The 25,656-nt window shown below is 46.2% G+C and overlaps 1 protein-coding gene across 2 annotated transcripts in view; it reads left to right on the forward strand.

Annotated features, from left to right (window-relative positions):
* Positions 1-25,656, forward strand: part of ST3GAL1 (ST3 beta-galactoside alpha-2,3-sialyltransferase 1) — a 111,052-nt gene that overhangs the window by 67,431 nt on the left and 17,965 nt on the right. For both annotated transcript variants that reach the window (XM_053395274.1, XM_053395273.1), the window contains exons 4-5: positions 18,701-19,611; positions 22,881-23,077. In XM_053395274.1, the coding sequence (XP_053251249.1) occupies positions 19,297-19,611; positions 22,881-23,077 (512 nt within the window). In that variant the 5' untranslated portion in view covers positions 18,701-19,296. The remainder of the gene's footprint in view (positions 1-18,700; positions 19,612-22,880; positions 23,078-25,656) is intronic.

Below are 25,656 nucleotides of genomic sequence, written 5' to 3' on the forward strand. Positions count from 1 at the left end.
CCAATAAAATCTTTTCAGAATTATATCACGAGAGAGCACCTCCTTCCTATAGTACCCCAAATACACACACCAAATATGTGTGCATACCAAAATTTTATATAGATTCAATTATGTGTGCAGTGCAGAAATGGGACAGAGGGTTTTTTGTTCTCCCTCATTCAAAATGCTGAAATTTGGGGCTATTCAAATATCATGTTTCCGTGCACTGCTCTGGTTCTCCAGAAGCGGCTTAGTCATGCTGGCCACATGACCCGGAAGCTGTCTGCGGACAAACGCTGGCTCCCTCGGCCTATAGAGCGAGATGAGCGCCACAACCCCAGAATCATCCGCAACTGGACCTAACGGTCAGGGGTAAAGGTAAAGGGACCCCTGACTATTAGGTTCAGTCATGGCCGACTCTGGGGTTGCAGCGTTCATCTCGCTTTATTGGCCGAGGGAGCCAGCGTACAGCTTCCGGGTCATGTGGCCAGCATGACTAAGCCGCTTCTGGCAAACCAGAGCAGCGCACGGAAATGCCGTTTACCTTCCCGCTGGAGCGATACCTATTTATCTACTTGCACTCTGACGTGCTTTCGAACTGCTAGGTTGGCAGGAGCAGGGACCTAACAATAGGAGCTCACCCCGTCGCGGGGATTCAAACCGCCGACTTTCTGATCGGCAAGCCCTAGGCTCTGTGGTTTAGACCACAGTGCCACCCACGTCTCCAACGGTCAGGGGTACCTTTACCTAAATATCATTGATAGGCTGTCGGTCCAGAACAGGACATCATAATATGTGGTGGGAATAATTTAGGGCTGGTGTGGGGAACCTGTGATGCTTTGGGAGTTGGCAAACGACAACTACCACTACCATCTCTGGCCAGCCAATGTAGGCATTGTTGAGCTAGATCATGGGTAGGCAAACTAAGGCCCGGGGGCCGGATCTGGCCCAATTGCCTTCTAAATCCGGCCCACGGACGGTCCAGGAATCAGCGTGTTTTTACATGATTAGAATGTGTCCTTTTGTTTAAAATGCATCTCTGGGTTATTTGTGGGTCCTGCCTGGTGTTTTTATATGAGTAGAATGTGTGCTTTTATTTAAAATGTATCTCTTGGTTATTTGTGAGGCATAGGAATTCGTTCATTATTTCCCCCCCCAAAAAAAGATATAATCCACCCCCCACAAGGTCTGTGGGATAATGAACTAGCCCCCTGCTGAAAAAGTTTGCTGACCCCTGAGCTAGATTGACCAATAAGTGTGATTCAGCACATGGCAGCTTGCTATGTTCCTGTTTTCCGGGGTATTTTGTTTATTGCTTCCCCGCCCCCTCCTAAGGATTAGGTTGTAACTCTTGTCCCAGTTTAGCAGCATAATATTTCGGTTTCCAAGTAGCGAGCTGTTGGAGAGCTTTTCAGTGGAACTTTAGAGCACAAGAGGGCAAGGAAAGGGTTAGAGAACCCAATAAATACGAGGAGAGATCAGATAAGGGTCTCTTGTAACAAAAGGGGAGATGGAGAGGAGTAAAACAAGCTAGCTGGAAGCTTAGATAAGCACTTTCTGTCTCTGATGCTCTGCTTACATAACATCCAGCGCTTCCTTGCTTCTTTGGCCTCTGCCTCACTCAGTTATCTGTCCCGTAACTGATGGGCAACTTGAGTTTGGAAGTTAATAACAAGCTCGCTTTGAAGAAGCATGTGTGTCCCTAGATTTGGCCTGCAGAGGTACAGCTCGGGGGATTAAGCACAGCATATCTGGAAAGGGCAGGTTGGAGGTGTGGGTTCGGATTGTGACATCTTCTGCACCGCGGTGGTACGTGGGACTGTTTATGAAGAAGGATAGGGGGAAGTGCCTGATTTTCATGCACAACTTTCTCAGGTCCAACTCCAACATCTCCATTTACAACTGTATTATTATTATTATTATTATTATTATTATTATTATTATTATTATTAAAAGAGCAATTTTATTGAAGGTTTTTAACATATTAAGTCCTAAAATCCAAACACGTTTATAAAAAGCAATATATCATGAAAGAATAATAATAACAAAGGAAAAGAAAATATAAAATAGAATACTGCAAAGCACAATTATATATATAAAAAGAAAAAGAACAGATAAGAAAGAACTAAAAAACAGAAAAAGAAACCCTTTATCTCATTTACATCATATACAGTGGTACCTTGGTTCTCAAACTTAATCCGTTCCGGAAGTCCGTTCCAAAACCAAGGCGCGCTTTCCCATAGAAAGTAATGCAAAGTGGATTAACCCATTCCAGACTTTTAAAAACAACCCCAAAACAGCAATTTAACATGATTTTTACTGTCTAACGAGACCATTCATCCATGAAATGAAAGCAATTAACAATGTACTGCAGTCACACAGTCAATCAGTCAGTAGCTGAATTGGATTCTACACAGTCACACACAAAAAGAGCCACAAAAACGCAAAATAAATAGCAAAAAGAGACAGACCTCAGCGTAACACTCAAAACGGAAGCATAACACTCAAAACGGAGCACGTTCGGCTTCTGAAAAAAGTTCGCAAACCAGAACACTTCCAGATTTGCAGTGTTGGGGTTCTAAGTTGTTTGAGTACCAAGGCGTTTGAGAACCAAGGTACCACTGTAATATAAAAGAATAGAAAAATAGCTAAACATTATCTGTAATAGCAATTATTCAAGATGTTTAACACACTCCAGAGTAGTTTCTACCCCTCTGCAGGATGTAACTTTCCCCAAATTTCCCTCCCAAGCCCGACCTTTAACTTTTTGTCAGTTGGAAAGCTGAGTTTTCAAGTAGCAAGGAAATGTCTCTGCCCCGGACCTTTGGGAAGGACGGTAGCTCAGTGGTAGAGCATCTCTGCCTTGAAAGCAGACACTCCTGAGTTCAGTCCTCAGCATCTCCCTGCAAGAAATCCTGGAGAGCTTCTGCCAGTCAGTGTAGACAGCACTGAGTTCAATAAGCAAGTGGTCTGATTATATAAGGCAGTTTCCTGTGATCCTGTGTTTGACCTCCAACAGCCATTCCTGCTGCCAGGCCTAAGCAGACCAGCTTAGTAAGGTGTCCGTGGCACACACTGAACCAGATTAGTCTCTTTTCCCCCTGCTGTTCCGAATGTGAGAGCATCCCAAGTCCTTTTGCTGCCAAGACGCTGTGCCCGCCGAATGGGTGTACGCAGCAGGCTGCAAATTTGAGATGCTTCTCCCAGGGGCTTGTGCTAATGCGTTGGCTTTGTCGTTTTATCTCATGGGTGCAAGGGAGACCGAGGAACAGATGACACGCAGCATTAGGGCTGGCTTAGTAGATATCGGCAGCCTGGCGTGCAGATGGCCTTCCGTAAAAGTTGGGCCAACACGCCCTGCAGGAAAGTGGTGTTTTTTAAAAAACGACATTAATGCCCCAAATTGGAGCAAAGACTCAGCTGGCGAGGTTTGCTCTGGAGGTCTTTGGTTAATTGCCAGGTGTTAGTGGGTTTTCTCTCGTGCCAACCCAGGCTGGCACTGCATGAAAATGGAAGTGAAGAGCTGGAAAGGATAAAGGAGTCAAGGTGGGTGACGCCCAGTTCATGGATCAAACAGGTGCCAAAGTCACTTCTGTGTGGCTTTTTCGCCCTCTCAACATAATTGGCTGGTTTCCCGAGGGCTGCTTGCAACAAGATTTCTTCCATTGTGTGTTAGGAAGGAGACGCATTCTTGTGAAAGAAGCTTGAAGCTGTGGGACAGGCGAAAAGAGGTATCATTTAGATATAAGAACCAGGATCAGGCCAAAGGCCCATCTGGTCTGGGGGCCTGGTCTCACAGTGGCCAGCCGGAAGCCTTTGGGAACCCCATAGGCAAAACCCAGAGTACAACAACTGTCTCTCTACTTGCGATTCCCAGCACAATACGGAGGCACAATGCCTCTAACAGTGAGGTCAGACATAGCCACTGGCATGGAGCCATTTCTCCTGTGTTAAATGCCACATGTGTTTATGTCTCTAGGAAGCCATAACCTCCAGCCATCTCCATCAAGTGACTGTAGCAGTGTTCGAAATTAGCCAGGCGCCAGGCACATTTTGCACCTGGCTGTTGGCCACTCACGACCAAGTGAAGGTGCCAAGATGCATTACATTGCTACCATCTGGAGGTGCATGCCTGGGGATTGTTGGATCTTGACTATTTTCACACACTGATACCATATCCTGTAGAATTCTATCCATTATATTTTATCTGCACAATCGGACTGAATTTCAGGAACCAAAACGCTCTTTCTGTGCAACTTGAGCAGGAGCGGTGAACAACATTATAGCTAATTGATTTAGCTTGTCTTCACTTGCCCTACCCAGCTCCCTGCTCACAGTCGTGAAGAATATTCCTAAGTTATGAATGGCCCGTGTCACCATTAAGCAAAAGAGGTCGGAATAGGCCATTATATATGTGGACAGACCCTGGATCAAGTGATGTTTCTTCTTGAAGTTTTCAAAGCTCTTCACCTAGCTCAAGGTTGAACTAGCCAGATGTTTAACTGAGGATCAATCAGTCAGTCCATCATTTGAAAAATGAGAATTTAGAGCCATCTTGCCACAAATGGCAACTAGACATTCAGTTTTGGCAACTGTTGTGGCAATCACACAGGGTCTCCGGACGTTTCACCATCTATTGATCCCTGTGCCACCACTTTATTTCTCACTGCGACCACCCAGGCCCTACCTGGTACAATACTGAGTCCAGTCAGGGTTAAATTGGAACATAAACTTCTGTTTATTTATTGCAGTTTAACAAGCGTGTGGTTTCATAAACTGTATCGGTCCATTACAATCATGAGTTGCCTATCCAGACTTATAACTTCCGCTACCTGCTCTCACTCACTAACCCACCTCTCAGATATTTACTTGTCTTCCCAGCTCCTAACTGCTCCTGACTCGGCTTATTTCACTACACTAACTCGACCTACCCACAGACTCTATACCAATTCACTCCCACTCCAACCAACCACCCAACAAACTCCCCTTTCACCCTTCCCAGAGCTGGTTTTATAGTCCCTCTGACTCCACCCCCTGGGTACTGATTGGGTAACTTGTTTAACTGTTTCACCTCCAGCACTCTCATATGTTAATGTCACAACTGTAACCTTGGTTTAAGGAGCCATTCAGTGCCCAGCTTATATATCTAAGTTTATAACACTGGACTGTAGCCCCAAACATTGAAATGGGCCTGTGGTGGAGGGATATGTCAATCCCTTTCCTTGCAGTTAATGTAAGAAGATAAGGAATATTCTTCTGGATCAGGCCATTCTAGGATCCTGACCAGATGCTCCTAGGAAGCTCACAAGCAGAACCTGAGCACAACAGCCTTCCCCCCGCTTGCAATTCCTAGCAGAGTGGAAGTTGAACCTAGGCATCTTGGTTGGTGGCCTTATAATTCAAGAATGTATCTAATTCCCCTCTAAAGACATTCCCAGTTGGCAGCCACAACTACTTCCTAAGGAAAATGAATTCCATAGATATGTGAAGCTGCTTGAGATAGAGTCGGACAACTGGTCCATTTCGCCTGGTATTGCCTAGATGCCCTGATTGCCAACCCAAAAGATAGACAGGCTGAAATGGCTCATGCAGAGTGGCAGATCTTGCTGTATGTGTGGGGGGCCCCAAGCCTCGATTGCCTGCTGCAAACTGGTTTCATTTACAGATAAAACTGCGAAAGAGAAGGGGGCGGTTTTGTTGCTGTGTCCTGAGGGTGCAGAATGTCTGCTTTCCATTTAAATTTCTCCAGAATCCTTCTTGGAGCGTTAGAGGGAAGAGAGGGTGGCCATTTATTTCATCTGACAGCAACAGACCCGCTGAGCTCATGAAGAATAAGGGCATGCCAGCTCTCCCATGTTCAGCTTAAATTACCGGCGGGAAAAGAGCCTTTTATCCAGCTAGCTGGTCTAAGCCTGTTATGAGGAGCCTGTACACTGATAAGATGCGATAACCATTGATTTACTCAAACGGTTAACATCTCGGATGCTCGGCGCATAATTCTAAAAGCCTTTCAATCCTCTTCATTGTGATGAATGAGGCTCTGCCAGTTCCTGGCCCCGATACGTTGTTCCAGGTCAAAACCAACAGCGGAAAAGCCTTGCCAGGGAATTTATTTTTATTCTGGAGCAGGAGAAGCAAAACGGAGTTGGCTCTGAGGTACCGCTTAGCATGGCTGTTTTTCACGTTGTTTACCAGGAGACATTGGGTGGGGGGTCCCCTCCATCTGTCAGGCAGCAAACATATAAGTGATAAATCAGTTAGATACACCTGTAAAAAATATTTGGATATATTTCTGTTATTGTTATTATACCGCCCTTCATCATAGGGCAATTTACAGTATAAAAATACATAACATAGTAGCAAACAAAACAAGAGCTCATCCATCCTATGCACAGTTTAAAAGGCCTTAGATTGTTTAAACAGCAAAGGTTTGGGAGAAGAGGAACTTTCGCTGGTGCATAAAGATATGTAATGAAGGTGCCCGAGAGTCTTCTCTGGGGAGAGCATCACACAAACGTGGAGGCCCGTTCTTGTGCCTCAGATGATGATCCTTGAGGTACTGTGGGGTGTCCTTGATTTTAAAAATCATTTCCTGCCATTTATAGCCCAGCTTTCATCCAACATAGAAACCTGGGCAGGGTACATGTAGTTCCCAAGTGGTCATGCATCCAGGCTTTGACCAGGCCAAGATGTGCTAAGCCACATTGGTGGGGTGGCCACATGTGTCTTGAGAGCATAATCTGGGGCCAAAGAAGCTAGTGAATACCTAGTCTCTTTGTTGTTGTTGTTTTTGTTTAGTCATTTAGTCGTGTCCGACTCTTCGCGACCCCATGGACCAGAGCACCCCAGGCACTCCTGTCTTCCACTGCCTCACGCAGTTCGGTCAAACTCATGCTGGTAGCTTCAAGAACACTGTCCAACCATATCATAGAATCATAGAATCATCTCGTCCTCTGTCGTTCCCTTCTCCTTGTGCCCTCCATCTTTCCCAACATCAGGGTCTTTTCCAGGGAGTCTTCTCTTCTCATGAGGTGGCCAAAGTATTGGAGCCTCAGCTTCAGGATCTGTCCTTCCAGTGAGCACCCTAGTCTCTTACTGCAGCCTAATTAAAGGAAGGAGTTTCTGAAGCAAAGGACCAAAGCATCCGGTCGAATTTTGTTTTAATATGAACTTACAGAACAGGATTCATGCCTTGATATGTATCGGCAGTGTTGTGCGTGGCTCCTTTCATGTCAGTGGAAGACCCCTCCACAGCTTACGACACTTAGGTAAAGTGCCAGCTGCACCAAACCTCTTCCAGCCACCAAATCTGGTGAAATTATGGGACTTTAAAAAAGTAACAGGTTAGACCTCTGGAAGATGATCTGGACCATGCATGACAATGGGAGATAGGAGAGGAAGCAGACTTACTCCAAATGCCTTTTCCGCAGTGAGAAAACAAGGCTGGACCACACAATTGCAGCTGTGTGAGTGGGGGCGATGGGTGTTTGTATGCGTAGGGGGCAGGTCTGCCTCTTGTCTTCTCTCCTGTCAAAGGAAAGACTTGGGAGGAAGCAGAGTATCCGGGAGGGGCCAAGGAACTCTGCTGTTGCAAACAAAATTCTTCATTGGTTTTAATTAAGCTGTCAACTTGAAAATAACTGCGTTGCCAAGCAACATGGTGACCATTGTCTTCCGTTGACGCAAAGCCACAGAAAATGAACTGCAGGCGTCGCGTTAAGACTGCGTACTGACAACCCTTCGGGGAAGACACCAAGTTTCGTAACCTGCACGCAACTTTTTGTTATTATCTAGGAAATCTTTTAAGCAGGGCCTCAAGATGAACAAAATGTTACTGTTAGTGTCAGATGCCAAAGTTTCTTTCCCTTCTCCTTCTGTTCAATTTTAGATTTCCTTTTTGCAAATATATCTTAAAAATAAAAAACCCACAACTTTAGGACCTAGAGCATGCCAGAGTCTCATCAAGTTCAGGATCCTGTTCCCACAGCTGCCAGGCTAGCTCAGATAGCTGCGCTGGTTATACTGTGGTGCTCACAATGCCAAGGTTGCAGGTTCGATCCCGATAAGGGACAGCTGCATGTTCCTCCATTGCAGGGGTTTGGACTAGATGATCCTCAGGGTCCCTTCCAACTCCAGGTTTCTGTGAGATTCATATGCGAAGCCTGAAAAACCAGGACCCGAGTGCCGCAGCAGCACTCTCCATGCTTGCAATTCCAGAAACTGATATTCAGAGGCATATTGCCTCCAACATAGGCCTGGTAGCCATTGGGAGCTTTTATCATCCATGAATTTGTTTCACCCTCTTTCAAAGCCTTTCATGTAGGTGGCAACTACGACCTCTTGTGGGAGCAAATCCCCTCATTTAACTATGCAATGTGTAACTAAGTACTTTCTTTTGTCTGTCTTGAACCTTCAAAACTGTTATGTACTGAAGTTCTCACCCTGGGCCAGCAGGGGGGATACTGTAGATAGTTTTCACTCAGGTCCACATATGCAAATAAGGAATTGAAAGTGACGTTCAGTGATTGGATAGTTACAGAAAGTGGTTACTGTTGTGTTGTAGTGGAGCTCTATATAAGCAGACTGGCTGAACCCTTCAGTCCAGTTCTGTTCTGGGCCTGTGAATAAACAAGAGCTGTCTGAAGAACCGCTGTGTCGTCTGATATGTTCACCCACAACTTAACAAAAACGGTGTTCGAAATTAGCCAGGCATCAAGCACAGTTTGCATCTGACTATTGGCTGCTTGTGACCCAGTGAAGATGCCTAGGCACCAAGATGGCTCCTGACATCTCCACCATTTGGAGATACGTGCCTGGGGATCGTTGCATCTTGACTGTTTGTACACACTAGTACCACATCCTGTGGAATTCTATCCGTTTTATTCTGTCCCAGGCAATTATCTTGGCGCCTAGGGCTAATTTCGAACACTGTTTTGAAGGTTCAAGACAGACAAAAGAAAGTACTTAGTCACACATTGCATAGTTAAATGATGGAAGTTAAATGATGGAAAGAGGTCGTAGTTGCTGCCTACACAAAAGGCTCTGGAAGAGGGTTGAACAGATTCATGGATATTTGCATGCCTGAGCAGGAGAATGGAACAACGTTCTAGTTCATTGTTGTCGCTTGTCTTTATTTACCCCACCCAGCTGCCCTGCTTACAGTTGTGAAGAATATCCCTACATTACCGTATTTTTCGCTCTATAGGACGCACTTTTTCCCCTTCAAAAATGAAGGGGAAATGTGTGTGCGTCCTATGGAGCGAAGACGCCATAGCCCCGCGACCCTCTCCTGGCTGGAGAGGTGACGTGCGGCTATGGCAGGAGCCTCCATAGCCGTGCGTCGCCTCTCCAGCCGGGAGAGCGCGCGCGGGGCTAAGGCAGCCCCCCGCGACCCTCTCCCGGCTGGAGAGGCGACGCGCGGCTATGGCAGCAGCCTCTCCGCTGTGCCTTTCCACTGCTCCCTGACCTGCTCTTTGGGGCTGGTGGTGGGCTTCCCCCCGCCAGCCCCAAAGAGCAGGTCCAAAGGAACCTGAAGCCTGGAGAGCGAGAGGGGTCGGTGTGCACCAACCCCTCTTGCTCTCCAGGCTTCCAAGGTAGCCGTCTGAACGCACCTTAAACGGCACCTTGTTTTAGAGCAGGAAAACAAGAGGGGGAAAATTCTCACCCTCTCTGCGCAGCGCCTCCTGCCACTTCGCTGAAGGGGCGCTGGGCAGAGAGCGGAAGAATTTTTCCCCCTTGTTCTCCCCCCTCTAAAACAAGGTGCGTCCTATTGTCCGGTGCGTCCTATGGTGCGAAAAATACGGTATATGTCACCATTAGGAAAAAGAGATCAGAACAGGCTATTATATATGTGGACAGTCCCTGGATCAAGTTCTCAAAGTTCATAACCGAGCTCAAGGTTGTAATCTGAACTAGCCAGATTTTTAACTGATAGTCAATCACAGACAGTCCGTCAGTTGATAAATAAGAATTTATCTAAGGGACGCGGGTGGCGCTGTGGGTTAAACCACAGAGCCTAGGACTTGCCGATCAGAAGGTCAGCGGTTTGAATCCCCGTGACGGGGTGAGCTCCCATTGCTCGGTCCCTGCCCCTGCCAATCTAGCAGTTCGAAAGCACGTCAGTGTGCAAGTAGATAAATAGGTACCGCTCCAGCGGGAAGGTAAACGGCATTTCTGTGCACTGCTGTGGTTTGCCAGAAGCAGCTTAGTCATGCTGGCCACATGACCTGGAAGCTGTACGCCGGCTCCCTCGGCCAGTAAAGCGAGATGAGCGTCGCAACCCCGGAGTTGGTCACGACTGGACCTAATGGTCAGGGATCCCTTTACCTTTACCTTAACCCCCAAATAGTAACTAGTCATGCTTGTTTTGGCAACTGTAACCTTGGTTTAGGGAGCTATTTGGTGCCTAGCTTATATATCTGAGGTTCTAACACTGCTTCAAACCTTTCACTTCATCGGGTGGCCCCAGGTTCCAGTGTGGAAACTTCCTCTGTGTTCCCGAAAGATGCCTCTAAAAACATTTTTGTAGTACGCAAAAGCATTTGAATTTAGCTGTCTTAAGAATGAATTGATGGGTGAGATGTCATGTTTTTAATTGGCTGGAGGGGGCAGAGACCTTCACGCAAGAAGCTTTTGCACAACTGGTCCAGACAAGGGCACCAGCATTAATACATTCTTAAGAAATGTTGTCCCAATCTTCAGTCTATGGAGTCTCATGGTCAAATCCCAAAGCCCGTCTAAAACACAACCCAAAGGATATCACATCTGATCTTCTTGCAGGACTGCCATTCAGCATTAGCAGGGCTATCAGATGTCCTGTATTTATTTATTTTTTTCAGCCTTTGGAGCGACAGCTCACAGCCAAGCTTGTTGGCAGCACTGCCCTGTTACATTTGCCCACAACATGCCTGCTTTAGCTATTAATAATGCTGCATTGCCTCGCTTTATGCCGTGGGCTGGTTCTTACTCAAATGCTGGGCAGGCGCAGGGCAGTGTTAGAACATGCCTCAGAGACCAGGGTTTGGGCATGTTGGATCCCATAATATGTACACCCTGTACATCTGCCGCACACAAAGGTGTGAGCATGCTAGTTGTGGGTCAGTTGGAGCTGACCTTTTGTCTTGCACTGGACCAATTTCCCAGTGTCAATCATAGGTAAAGGTAAAGGGACCCCTGACCATTAGGTCCAGTCGTGGCCGACTCTGGGGTTGCGGCGCTCATCTCGCTTTATTGGCCGAGGGAGCCGGCGTACAGTCCGGGTCATGTAGCCAGCATGGCTAAGCCGCTTCTGGCGAACCAGAGCACGGAAACGCCGTTTACCTTCCCGCTGGAGTGGTACCTATTTATCTACTTGCACTTTGATGTGCTTTCGAACTGCTAGGTGGGCAGGAGCTGGGACTGAGCAACGGGAGCTCACCCCGTCACGGGGATTCGAATTGCCGACCTTCTGATAGGCAAGTCCTAGGCTCTGTGGTTTAACCCACAGCGCTACCTGCGTCCAATCATAGACCATGGCAAATTTGGCACAGATTAAACATGCCAGTCTAGGCCAACCCAATGCCCTCTAAATGCACGGCTATGTTGCCTGGAGTTAATGGGAGTTGTAGTCCCAAACACCTGCAGTGTGCCAGGTTGGGGAATGCTCATATTCCTTAGAATTATAGAGTTGGAAGGGACCCTGAGGATCATCTAGTCCAACCCCCTGCAATGCAGCTAAAGCATTTATGTCCATCCAACCAATGCAGCAGCTGACAGCATTGCATGTGGAATTTAGGCAGGAGCAAGAGGAAGCTGCTTTTTTCCCTTGTTTTGCTGTTTCCTCAGTGCTGGCCTCATCTGATATCAGAATGTTCCACAAAACTTTGGGGATAAGGATGCAAAGAAGGTGTGTGTGTGTGTGTGTGTGTGCGCGCGCACACACACACACACACACACACAAAGTTTGATTCAAGGGACAAGGCAGTGAGGGGCTGTCATCCCAAATAACCAAGCAAAGCCTGTTTGCCAGCCTTTGGTGGCGAAGAAAGGAACATAGCAGAGAATGCAGCTTAAAGGCAAGAGCAATTAATTTGCCTGTTTTAAAATACTCTCTTGAGTTGAAATCACATGCTCGTGACTCACCAAGTCACAATACATGCAACAATAGTCTTCATGTAAGGAAGTTAAGTTTAGACAGGTCTCATGATACGTAATCTCTTAGGCAGCTTGTGGGCGCAAAATACCGCCGGCAGGCAACACCTTGTTAGTGGGATTTGCGCCGGCAGCCAATCTGCGACTGGGCCAAGTTCAAGGTTACGGTACTAATACATAAGGCCTTCTGCAGCTCAGGAGCAGGTTACTTGAGATACGGCCTTATTCACTTCTGTGGGAGAAAGTTAAGCAAAGAAGATGCAATCAGGAATGCCATTGGAGAGGTGTTTCAAATTGCTACTTCCCCCCAGGTGGTCCTCAGTTATCACAGCTATTGAGAATCAACCCTAGGCTGGGCTGCACAGTTCTACCAGTTTTTTTTTTATTTATAAATTTTTATTCATATTTGCACATATATACAGGAAAAGCATAAACAAAAAATCCACCACATACCTTATACAAATTATATCCACTTCACAAATCATAAATAAAATAGATAACTGAGTTAGTCTCAACTGAGCCTTGGACTTCCCTCCACTCCTTTGGTAAGTATCGAATAAATTATATAGTCGCGTACTTTTTAACTCTTTTACATAGGCCTTTCCCGCTGTTAGAGTTATTTCAACAGTGTCACCTGAGATTTAGATTCCATATACACTAAATATTTCTTCCAATTATCATGAAATTTCTGTTCGTCTTGGTCCCTTAATCTTCCTGATATTCTATCAAGCTCAGCATAATTTATCATTTTAACCTGCCAATCACTTATGTTGGGTATTACTTCTAATTTCCAATTTTGTGCTAAAATAATTCTTGCAGCTGTCGTAGCATATAGAAACAAGATCTTGTCTTCTTTTTTAATTTCTTTACCGACCATTCCTAACAAAAAAGCTTCTGGCTTTTTGGGAAATGTATATTTCAAGATTTTTTTAAGTTCATTATAAACCAATTCCCAAAAGTCTCTCACTTTGCAACACGACCACCACATATGGTAGAGGTCACCTTCTACCTCTCTACATTTCCAGCATCTTTTATCCTTCAACTTATAAATCTTCGCTAATTTCACTGGTGTGTGATACCACCTGTAGATCATTTTCCACAGGTTTTCCTTTAGTGCTGTGCATGCCGTAAATCTCATATTCTTGTTCCATAGTTCCAACCACCTCTCAAAGTCGATGTTATATCCAATGTCTATCGCCCACTTAGTCATGGCCTCCTTCACCTCCTCATCTTTTGTAAACCACTCCAGCAAAATATCATACATCCTTGACAGTGTTTTGTTCTTACCTTCTATAACCTCTACATTAAATTTAGATTTTTTTCTCTTCAAACCCTACTTTCTTTTTGTCTTCTTTTAGCAGGTCATTTACTTGGTGGTATTGCAACCACCCTGTAAATAAATTTTTGATCTCTTCATATGGTCTAAGTTTAATCCCTTGATCTGTCTTCCAAGTTAGTTCTTCATAGGTGGCATTCTTCCCTTCCATGTTTATTTTTTTTATAGTTAACACCTCTATTGGTGAAATCCACCAAGGTGTCTTCCTTTCCAATATATTTTTATTTCTTTCGCATACTTGGAATAGTGGTCCCCTAAAAATATGATTTAGAAAGCCTCTATGAACTTTCACCTTTTCGTACCACAGGTACGAGTGCCACCCGTACCTGTTATCGAAACCTTCCAAGTCCAAGATGTCCCTATTTTCCAATCTTATCCAATCCTTCAGCCACAATAAACACGTCGCTTCATAATATATACTTAGATATTGTCCACCAATATTTTCATTTTTATTCGTGGTCTTTTGCCTTGCCAGATGTATCTCGCTAAGGCTCTTTGCCACTCTTTACACTGCTTTAGACCTTTTAGTACCGGAATGGTTTGGAACAAAAATAACATTCTGGGGAGAACGTTCATTTTGATAACTGCTATCCTCCCCAGAAAAGATAACCTCAATCTCTCCCAGATTTCAAGATCTTTCTTAATAGTCTTCCAAGTGACTTCATAATTATCCTTATATAGGTTAATATTTTTCGCTGATATCCACACTCCAAGATATTTCACTTTCTTTGCTTTCATAATTCCCATCTTTTGTTCTAGTTCTACAATATCTTCCTTAGTTAGATTTTTAGTCAACATTTTAGTCTTATTTTTGTTAATCTTGAGGCCTGACACCGCTCCAAACTCTTCAAATTTTTGCAAGGCTTCTTTCATACTATTTTTCGGGTCTTCTAGAGTTAATACAATATCATCCGCGAAAGCTTTTATCTTATGTTCTTTAGTCCCTACCTTAATCCCTTTCACTTCCACTGCCTCTCTCAGTCTCTTAGTAAGTACTTCAAGTACTGTTATAAATAACAGAGGAGACAGGGGGCAGCCTTGTCTAGTCCCTTTAGATATGTCAAAAAATTCTGATGTCGAGTTATTTATTATTAGCTTAGCTTTTTGTTCATTATAGATAGCTTCTATACCTTTTCTAAATCTTTCACCCAGCCCCATCGTTTTTAGATTTTCTGTCAGGAAGCACCAAGAAACGTTATCGAAGGCCTTTTCGGCATCAATGAAAATCAAAGCGGCTTGTTTGTCTATTCTGGTTTCCAAATATTCAATGATATCTATCACATTTCTTACATTGTCCTTCAATTGTCTCCCTGGAAGGAAGCCCGTTTGATCTTTATGGATTCTGTTATTTAATACTTTTTTTAATCTTTCTGCCATTACATCCGCAAACAGTTTATAGTCGTTATTTAATAACGAAATCGGCCTATAGTTTTTCACCTCTAAGGCATCCACATCTTTTTTAGGAATTAATGTAATATAGGCTTCCTTCCAGGTGTTCGGGGTCTTCCCTTCTTTTAAAGTATTGTTCATCACTTCACATAGGGTTGGGCTTATTTGATCACTTAATACTTTATAATATTTGGCTGACAGACCATCTGGCCCCGGCGCTTTACCAATTTTCATCTTTGATATTGCCTTCCTTACCTCCTCCTCTGTAATCAGCTGATTTAGTAATTCTTTTTCTTCGGTTGATATCTGTTGTAAATGATGTTCTTTCAGATAGCGTTCTATATCATAGCCTGTCTCCTTTCCTCTTTTATATAAATCCTTATAGTATTTCTGAAACAACCTTTTTATTTCATTTGGGTCTTCCACTATCTTGTCTCCATCCCTTATCCTACAGATCATATTTTGTTTTTTCCTTTCTCTTAGTTGCCAGGCCAAATATTTCCCTATTTTATTAGCAGATTCAAAACTCTTCTGTTTCAACATTTTAACTTTCCACTCAATCTCCTGGTTTACTATCATAGAAAATTGGGCTTGTAATAACTTTATATTTTGTTTTATAGTCTCATCACCTGGCTTAATAGTTAATTGTCTTTCATTCTCCATTAACTGTACTAAAATCTCCTCCTTCTTTTTCTCTTTTTCTTTGATGGCTGTTTTTCTGAATTAGAAAGCCCCTCATGACGGCTTTCCCTGCGTCCCAAACCGTTTCTAAAGCTGTCCCTTTATTTAAATTCTACTTGAAGTACTCTTCAATTGTGGCTGGGAACCAGGCAAGGGGCTTTCTCAGGAGTGGTACCCACCCTGTGAATTTTAAGGGATCCTAAACCAATATTTGTTGAAACTCAAACTCTGCCAAGAATGTAAAAGGTAAAGGGACCCCTGACCATTAGGTCCAGTCGTGGCCAACTCTGAGGTTGCGGCACTCATCTTGCTTTATTGGCCGAGGGAGCTGGCGTACAGCTTCCGGGTCATGTGGCCAGCATGACTAATCTGCTTCTGGCAAACCAGAGCAGCGCACAGAAACGCCGTTTACCTTCCCGCCGGAGTGGTACCTATTTATCTACTTGCACTCTGACGTTCTATCGAACTGCTAGGTTGGCAGGAGCAGGGACCGAACAACGGGAGCTAACCCCGTCACGGGGATTCGAACCGCCAACCTTCCGATCTGCAAGCCCTAGGCTCTGTGGTTTAGACCACAGCGCCACCTGAGGTACCACTGCACATAAGCCTAGGAGTGTGTGGTCCCACAGATTTCTTGATGGCTGCGCTGGGCATGAAACTGGAAAGCAGCCATGTAGATTCCAAAACCCCTGGATAGCTCAGTTGCTAGAGCTTGAGAGTCTTGGGTTAAAGCCCCACTTTGGGCAAAAAGATTCTTGCATTTCAGGAGGTTGGACTAGATGAGCCTCGTGGTCCTTTCCATCTCTGTCTACAATTTTGTGATTCTGTGTGTGTGCATCCGGTGTACCTTAGGAGCTGCTGTTAAGTGTGTGCTTTTGTCAATAAAGAATTAACTGTCTGCTGTTTGCCTTCCTTGGCTGGGTATGCGCAGGACAGGGGTGGGATGGGATTGGGCAGGCAAAACAGGCTGTGCACCTGTGATTTATGGACTGTGGCCACCTCTGGCCCTCTCTCACGAAACACAGTGACTCACAGAGTCAGGGGAGTGGCCTTCCCACATCTTCCAGATGTTATTTGGCTTGGCCTGGTGAAATTCCTTTCACAGCCACATTTTTCAAGTTTAAGCTCAAGCCCAGTGGTGATTTGTCTTGCGAGAGCCATTTAAAAGGGATGGGGGTGGGGAGAGAAAAAAATCTTTGCACACCTGGATTAAATCAAGCTCTTTCCAGTATGTCTGCGAGTTACTAAGGAAATTGGAGAAATGGAAAGTTGCATGGTTTCCAACAGTGCTGCCTGGGAATAGCTTGAGGCACCAGCCTTGGTCATGGAATATGAGTGAAGATGGGAATTGGGGGAGAAGCAGGATTGGACTTGCTGCGCCCCACTGGTCCACACTTTCATCCAAAGTCGTGAGCGGAATCGATTTTGAGAGAGGGCAGAGGGCTGCTGGGCAATATCCAAGTCCTGTATGTGTTGCAGGAACAGGGGAACTGTGGGCAAAGTTTTGACTTCCCCCACTTTACCTGTTTTTGCTGATGGCAGCAGCTGCTGCGTACATCTCTCATTCCAGGTATGGTGAGCAAATGTTGGTTCTTACCATGTTAAGTGACTTCTCTTTAGGGAGAATTGGGATCCTTGTTGTGGCTCAGAGATTGGTGGACTCTCTTGGGATCCAGAATGGCCCTCCATTTCCCTGATTTTTTTGGGACCATAAAGAGAATAGAATAGCGGCCAAAGCATTGCTGTGGTTGTGGCACAGGCTCTATTGCGCTGATCTCCAGCTTGAAGCATCAGGTGGTGTTTCTTGGGGTCTCTAGCATTGGATGAGTCCCTGTAGGGACAAAGGGAAGAATAGTTTTCTTGTGACTCTCTCTCTAATAATAATTATTATTATTTATTATTTATTCCACAGCCACTCTGGGTGGCATCCAACAAAGTGTTAAAATACAGTAGTCTGTTAAACATTAAAAGCTTCCCTAAAGAGGGCTGCCTTCAGATGTCTTCTAAAAGTCTGGTAGTTGTTCTTCTCTTTGACATCTGGTGGGAGGGCGTTCCACAGGGCGGGTGCCACTGCCGAGAAGGCCCTCTGCCTGGTTCCCTGTATCATGGCTTCTCGCAGTGAGGGAACCGCCAGAAGGCCCTTGGCGCTGGACCTCAGTGTCCGGGCAGAACGATGCGGGTTGAGACGCTCCTTCAGGTATACTGGACCGAGGACGTTTAGGGTTTTAAAGGTCAGCACCAACACTTTGAATTCTGCTCAGAAACATACCGGGAGCCAATGTAGGTCTTTCAAGACCAGTGTTATGTGGTTTCGGCGCCCGTCACCAGTCTAGCTGCCGCATTCTGGATTAGTTGTAGTTTCCGGGTCAACTTCAAAGGTAGCCCCACATAGAGTGCATTGCAGTGCCTTCTTTTTGTCCCTGGTCTTTATCAGTGCATCTTCCAGGCCCTCCCTAAGCAGCTTGCCCCCCTTGAAGGGGTCACTGGCCAGGCTGGTCTTGGCTTTGGCTTCCGACTTGCCACTGTTTAAGCCAGAGCTGCCTGCGCACTCCTACATCTGCTGCCATGGCCCTTGCTGCAAATTGCAAAGCATCTGATGAGGCCTCGGCCACATAATTCAACCGCCTGCGATGCAGGAATCTTTTGCCAAATGTGGGGTTCAAACACACAACCCTGACATTATCATGCTCTACCTACTGAGCTCTCCCAGTAGACAGCACAGCCTGAGCTAGATGAAGAGACTACAGCCTTGTGTGTCCATCTCTTTTCGTGTGGGAGCCTTGCTATGGCTGCTCCCCTCCATTTATTCCAGAGTTCCACTTCTGCTTGTTATGAATACTCTTCTGTTGGTAAGTGCTACCAATTGTGCCTTAATGTAACGGGTAGATTTCACTAAATGCAGGCAAACTATAATTTCAAAAACACAGATTATATCCTGAATATGTTGCAGGAAACCCAGCCGACCGGTGGCTCAGCCTGCAAGAGAGCGTAGGCTTTATTATGTTGAAAAGGCCTCTTTGGAAATTTCTCAGCACATGAATCCCATGTTGGGAGCAGCAGAAACGTTTAATTTCCATTGATTTGAAGCTGTGGGGGGTTGGGAAATGAAACCCGCACCCTCCCATTAAATGGAAAGATCCCTGAAACTCACTGTTGAAGTTTCTCCTTCTCTCTTGTGTTTTCCAGGTAGAAAAAAAAGGAGTTTCAGCATCGTAACATGGACGAGACTTTTGACTGCCAGCTGCCTGGAACGACAACCTTTGAATGAGCTAATCAGCGGCCCTAATGAAATAATTTCCAGAGGAAAAGTGATTTTTTCGCCCTTACTTAAAGCCTTTTTTTCATTTAAGGTCTCTCTTCCCACACAGCAAAGAGGTGGGTGGGGGAGTGTTCCTTGACATTGTTAATAATTTCCTCCCTCAAACTGCCGGGGTGGCAAAAAAAGAAACAGAAAATTGCAGTTGTTTGCTTTCATTAAACCTTTGGAGGAATTAGCAGCTGCTGGAGGAGAGCTGAAGGAAAAAAGAGTTGTGAAGGTGGATGGATGGAGCCTTTTATTTTTCTCATAAAAGGAGATAAAAGATGATCAGGGATTCAGTCCGGTTTCAGTCGCTCCAGGACATAGTAATGTGGGCTGTTCCTTTTGGACAATAAAGGCAATTAAGCTACTGTTTGCAGCCTAAACAGAGCCCTGGAAGGAAACCTCCGCTTTTGCTTGCCTCAGCCACTGGCGTTTCACTCGGGCATCCGGGCTAAGGAGGAGGCGGCGGCAGCGGGTCAAGATGCTGGCCATCAGGAAGAGGGGCTTCAAGATGTTTACTCTTGCCTTATTGTTTGTCATCACCATCACGTCGTTCTTGCTGAACTACAGCCACAACACGGTCATGGTCGCCTGGGACCCCAAACAGCTCGTCTACCAGTTTTCGGAGCAGTTTCGGAGACTGATGAAATATTCCCGGAGGCCTTGCAGCTGCCGCACGTGCATTTCTGAAGAGGGGGTCTCGCTCTGGTTCGACGACAGGTTCAACCAAACTATGCAACCCTTCCTGACCACACAGAATGCCTTCATGCCCGAAGACAGCTACAAGTGGTGGCTGGTGAGTAGCTAGCTGTGGAGAAGAGAGACCTGTTTGTCTTGGGGTCTCCCCACTTTCTTGTGTCGTTTTTTCCCCCAGCCTTCAGTCATCCAAATTTTCCCTAGCCATTTTTAATTGGTGTGTATGTGTGAACCAAGAGGGACGCGGGCGGCGCTGTGGTCTAAACCACTGAGCCTAGGGCTTGCCGATCAGAAGGTCGGTGGTTCAAATCCCTGTGATGGGGTGAGCTCCCGTTGCTCGGTCCTTGCCCCTGCCCACCTAGCAGTTCGAAAGCATGTCAAGTGCAAGTAGATAAATAGGTACCACTCCAGCGGGAAGGTAAACGGTGTTTCTGTGCGCTGCTCCGGTTCGCCAGAAGCGGCTTAGTCATGCTGGCCACATGACCCGGAAGCTGTCTGCGGACAAACGCCAGCTTCCTTGGCCTATAGAGCGAGATGAGCATCACAACCCCAGAGTCACCTAATGCTCAGGGGGTACCTTTACCTATGCGTGAACCACCAGCATTTTAGTGTAGGATTCTCCAGAAACAGGCACATTTCTGTATGCACTTTTGAGCAAGACGAAACACCCTTTCAAGCAATTTCCCCCTAATGCGATGTAAATCTTTTGGTGTTGTTTTTCACAAACGTGGTGCATTTTCCTTTACCCTCGTACGTGCATTGTTGTGCACCTCGGTTGGTTGGAACCTTGCGTGGCCAAATTTGTAAGGATCATAAAATCGTAGGAAGAGTTTCATTCAAAATTCCCAGCTATTGGCAAATTGAATCAAAGGATCTGAGAGCTGCATCTAGTCCAACCCTTCAATGCAGGAATCTCAGCTGAAGCGTCCCTGACATATAGCCAAACAAACCTCTGCTTAAAAACCTCCAAGGAAGGAAAGTCCACCACCTCCTGAGGGAGACCATTCCACTGTCAAACAGCTTTTACTGCCAGAAAGTTTTTCCTGATATGTAGTCAGAGTCTTCCTCTGGTGAGGCTTCCCTAGAGGGTTCTCTGGCTGGAGGCTCCCAGTACGTTTCCGAGCACAATTCAAAGTATTGGTGCTGATCTTTAAAGCCCTAAACGGCCTCGGTCCAGTATACCTGAAGGAGCATCTCCACCCCCATCATTCAGCCTGGACACTGAGGTCCAGTGCCGAGGGCCTTCTGGCGGTTCCCTCGCTGCGAGAAGCCAAGTTACAGGGAACCAGGCAGAGGGCCTTCTCGGTAGTGGCGCCCGCCCTGTGGAACGCCCTCCCACCAGATGTCAAAGAGAAAAACAACTACCAGATTTTTAGAAGACATCTGAAGGCAGCCCTGTTTAGGGAAGCTTTTAATGTTTAACAGACTACTGTATTTTAATACTTTGTTGGAAGCCGCCCAGAGTGGCTGGAGAAACCCAGCCAGATGGGCAGGATATAAATAATAAATGATTACTATTATTATTATTATTATCATCATCCCTGAGCATTGGCCATCAGGGCAGTGCCCGATAGATCCTTGCAAGCATCTGGAGGTCCACAGATGTGGTCAACAATAGTTGTGTTTCCCAGCCATTTTCGTAACTATCATTTTGTTTGCTTGTTACATTTCTATCCCACCCGTTTCTCCAAAGAACTCAAAAGTGACTTGCATGGCTGTCCCTTTCCCCCATACTATCCTCAGAGCAACTCTGCAAAGTAGCCTTCAGAGCGAGTGTCTGGCTCAAGGTCAACCAGCGAGCTTCCTGGCTCGGGTTGGGATTCGAACCCTGATCTCTCCCAGGTCCTAGTTCAACACTCTAACCACCAAACCACCATTGGCTCTCAACAAATCAGCAAAGAAGTCGCCTTTTGTAAGAACACTGCAGTTGCACAAACCTAAAATTCCGGCATGCTCTTGGATCCCTCCTGCAAATTACTGACAGCCTGGAGGCAGCTTTAGTGACCAATCTGAGAAACGGTTTGTTCTGCATGGTATCTGGTTTCTGTGGCAAGCTGTCCATCAGAAATTTCTGTCGTGGGTGGCTTTCCCGATATCTGAGAGGCCCGTTAAATCTGTGCTGACAGCGGGGGGGGGGGGGAGAGACACCTGCCAATCCTCCCCAAAATCAATATCATTAGAGGCAATGATCAGATTTCTGTTGCCTGCGGTCCCACCAGCTGGCTCATTTCTTACTTCACATTATAATTGGGTTTGGGCGGGGTTCTGAAACAGCTGCAGAATAGATGTTCACATTTGCCCGTAAGGAAATAAAAGCACCATATTATGGAAATTGCAAGTCTAGGTAGGGATACCAATGTGGTGTAGAGGTTAGAGTGTTGGACTAGGACCTGGGAGACCAGGGTTTGAATCCTCATTCTGCCACGAAGTTCACCGGCTGACCTTGGGCCTCTCAGTCTAACCTACCTCAAAGCATCGTTAGGAGGATAAAATAGGGTGCATGGGAATGCAGGGATCTTTTTTTCCCCTGGTGGGGGACACACCATGCTCCTTCTGGGGTAGTTTGTTCACCTTTGGTCCCCAGCCTGCACTCCGATCTCACCTGTGGCTCTTAGAAGCAGTCAGCATGCAACAGCGGCCACACCCTGGGAATGGCTTTGACTGACTGGCTAAACCACTTGAGGGTAGCTGATGGGTCTCAAACCCTCGGTGAATTAAGGATTTCCCCTGCATGTGAAGACAGGCTCAGCAGATTGAGACCATTAGTGGGTCTGACGCTCAAGAAGGTGGTTTCTCCAAGAGCTTTAATCAAGGAAACGAATGTGATATCTACCACGTTTGAATGCCTCTTGTGTCACCTAACCTGCTCCAGCCTATTGATTCCTAAGCCAAGACACTGCTGTAACAACAACAAACAACAACAGCAACAATTTATTACTTATACTGCGACCATCTGGCCAGGCCTCCCCAGCCACTCTGGGCAGCTACCAACAAAATATTAAACACATAAAACATCAACATAAAAAGCTTTCCTAAACTGGGCTGCCTTCAGATGTCTTCTAAAAGTCAGGTAGTTGTTTATTTCTTAGACATCTTATGGGAGGGTGTTCCACAGGGTGGGCGCCACTACCAAGAAGGCCCTCTGCCTCTTTCCCTGTAACCTCACTTCTCGCAAGGAGGGAACCGCCAGAAGGCCCTTGGAGCTGGACCTCAGTGTGCAGACTGAATGATGGGGGTGGAGATGCTCCTTTGGGTATACTGGACCGAGGCCATTTAGGGGTCAGCACCAACACTTTGAATTGTGCCTGGAATCCTTTTTCCACAGCCCCTCCGAAAGCCGCACAGTGACTTGTGTGTTCTTCTTTATAGAAGCTGCAAGGGGAAAAGAACCCCAAGGGTTTAAATGAGACCATCCAGGAGCTGTTTGAGCTCATCCCTGGAGACGCGGACCAGCTCCTGGAGAGAAGCAGTTCGCGATGCAGGCGGTGTGCCGTGGTGGGGAACTCGGGTAACCTCAAGCAGTCGCAGTACGGCCAGGAGATCGACAACCATGACTTTGTGTTCAGGTGAGTCCCTGTTGCAAGGCTTAGCGATCTTAGCCTGACCGCTCTCTGCCACTGAAAGTAACGAAAAGAAAAGAAAGAAGCCATTGTCTTCATGGTGAGGCTTAAATAGGTGACGTCTGGAGCTGAGCCTCACCAAAGATCCCATTTACCAATTTTCAGCCCATTGCTGCTGCAGACTCGTGATTCGCATACACCTCCCCCTCATCTGATAATTCGATATTTGCAACCATATGGGGGAACTGACTCCATAGGAAAAAGGCTGCAGCTCAGCAGTAGAACACCTGGTTTTTGTGCAGAACGCCACAACTTCAGTCCCCAGCATCTCCATGTAAGGCTGGGAGCAGTGGTGTAGCATGGGTTGCCAGAGCCACATGGAGGGACGTTTGAAACGGACAAAATACGGGTGCACGTTCAACTGCCTCACGGCATCCACATCACCCAGGAGATTGCAGCCACTGAGATAAGAAAAGGAAAGTCATTCCGTTGTCCGGAGAGGTCGCTTCCTGGTCCGCATGGAGAAGCCGTTTCCAACGGAGCCCAGCGACGGAAGCTGTGCCCCCTGTGCCCCCTCAAAAAAGCTACACCACTGGCTGGTGGGGAGAGAGAGACCAGTCTGAAATACTGAACAGCAGCTGCTCAGTGCAGACAATACTGAGCTTGGTCTGAATATGCACAAGGCAGCTTACTATAAAAGGTAAAGGGACCCCTGACCGTTAGGTCCAGTCATGGATGACTCTGATGTTGTGGCACTCATCTCGCTTTACTGGCCGAGGGAGCCAGTACAGCTTCCGGGTCATGTGGCCAGCATGACTAAGCCGCTTCTGGCAAACCAGAGCAGCGCACGGAAACGCCGTTTACCTTCCCGCCGGAGCGGTACCTATTTATCTACTTGCACTTTGATGTGCTTTCGAACTGCTAGGTTGGCAGGAGCTGGGACTGAGCAACGGGAGCTCACCCCATCACGGGGATTCAAACTGCCGACCTTCTGATTGGCAAGCCCTAGGCTTTGGCTTAGACTATCTGTGGTTTTACTATATTTCTGTACAATAATTGATTCTAGCTCTTGCCAGGTCTTTCACTCTGCCTCTTGGGAATGCTTTGGTTGTTCCACTTAAATTAAATAAATATTCTGAGAGATAGATAGAAGATGATAGATAGATGATAGATGATAGATAGATGATAGATAGATAGATAGATGATAGATAGATAGATGCATAGATAGATAGATAGATAGATAGATAGATGATAGATGATAGATAGATAGATAGATAGATAGATAGATAGATAGATAGATGATAGATATTTGCTTTCAATATGCTGACCTTTAAACAAACAAATAAAATAAAACCCAGGGCGGTTTAAGTTGAAGTAAACAGGCAGACTGTATGGGGAGGTTTTTCATTGCATTACTGCCCGTCTGCCTGTTCACCTGTAGGGAGCACCCTCTTTTAGCAGCTCAGCTCGTGTTCAGAGGCCTCAGGGTGCCATAGCCTTTTCCCGAATCCAAGCAACCTTGAGTGAACTCTTTATGGCAGAGTTCTGGATGATCCAGGGAATAGTTTAGTTAAATACACGCACACACTCTAACCACAAGAACTGGCAAACATTTTATAGAGGATGAAAGGTCGTGTTAACCACGAACATGGTCCAGCCACTTGTGGGCATCATGGCTTTCATACCAGCATGTTATTTAGGTGGCATTAATGGACGCGGGTGGCGCTGTGGGTTAAACCACAGAGCCTAGGACTTGCCGATCAGAAGGTCGGCGGTTCAAATCCACGTGACGGGGTGAGCTCCTGTTGCTCATTCCCTTCTCCTGCCAACCTAGCAGTTCGAAACCACGTCAAAGTGCAAGTAGATAAATAATAATAATAATAATAATAATAATTTATTATTTATACCCCGCCCATCTGGCTGAGTTTCCCCAGCCACTCTGGGCGGCTCCCAATCAGTGTTAAAAACAGTACAGTAAAAAATAGGTACCACTCCGGCGGGAAGGCAAACGGCGTTTCCGTGCGCTGCTCTGGTTTGCCAGAAGCGGCTTAGTCATGTTGGCCACATGACCCGGAAGCTGTACGCCGGCTCCCTCGGCCAATAAAGCGAGATGAGCGCCGCAACCCCAGAGTCGGTCACGACTGGACCTAATGGTCAGGGGTCCCTTTACCTTTACCTAATGCACAGACACCCATATCGGGCTCAGGACCAGGGGAAGCAGCCTTACATGGCGTCAGGCCGCTGGGCCACCCAGCCCAGTATTGACAGCACTGGCAGCAGCTGTCCAGGATCTCACACAAGAATCCTTTCCAGCTGTACAGTACTTGGAGATGCCAGAGATCAAATCTGGGACCCTCTGTTTTCCAAAAGAGTGGGGGCTCTATTTCTGTGGCCTTTCTCCTTTACGTACAAGATGGTTTGGCTTGCCAAATTGTGCCTGTTAGCGTAGCCGCAAGGGTGTTTCTGGCACCCACGAGGCCCCTCTCCTCCCCCTGCTAAACTTAGTTATTTACATACAATTGTTTCATACAATTTAAATGCTGCTTAACCGTAAAAAGACCAAAAAAAAAAAAGCACCTCAAAGG

This window comes from Podarcis raffonei, chromosome 7, assembly GCF_027172205.1.
Source record: "Podarcis raffonei isolate rPodRaf1 chromosome 7, rPodRaf1.pri, whole genome shotgun sequence".
In the NCBI taxonomy this organism is placed as follows: Eukaryota; Metazoa; Chordata; class Lepidosauria; order Squamata; family Lacertidae; genus Podarcis; species Podarcis raffonei.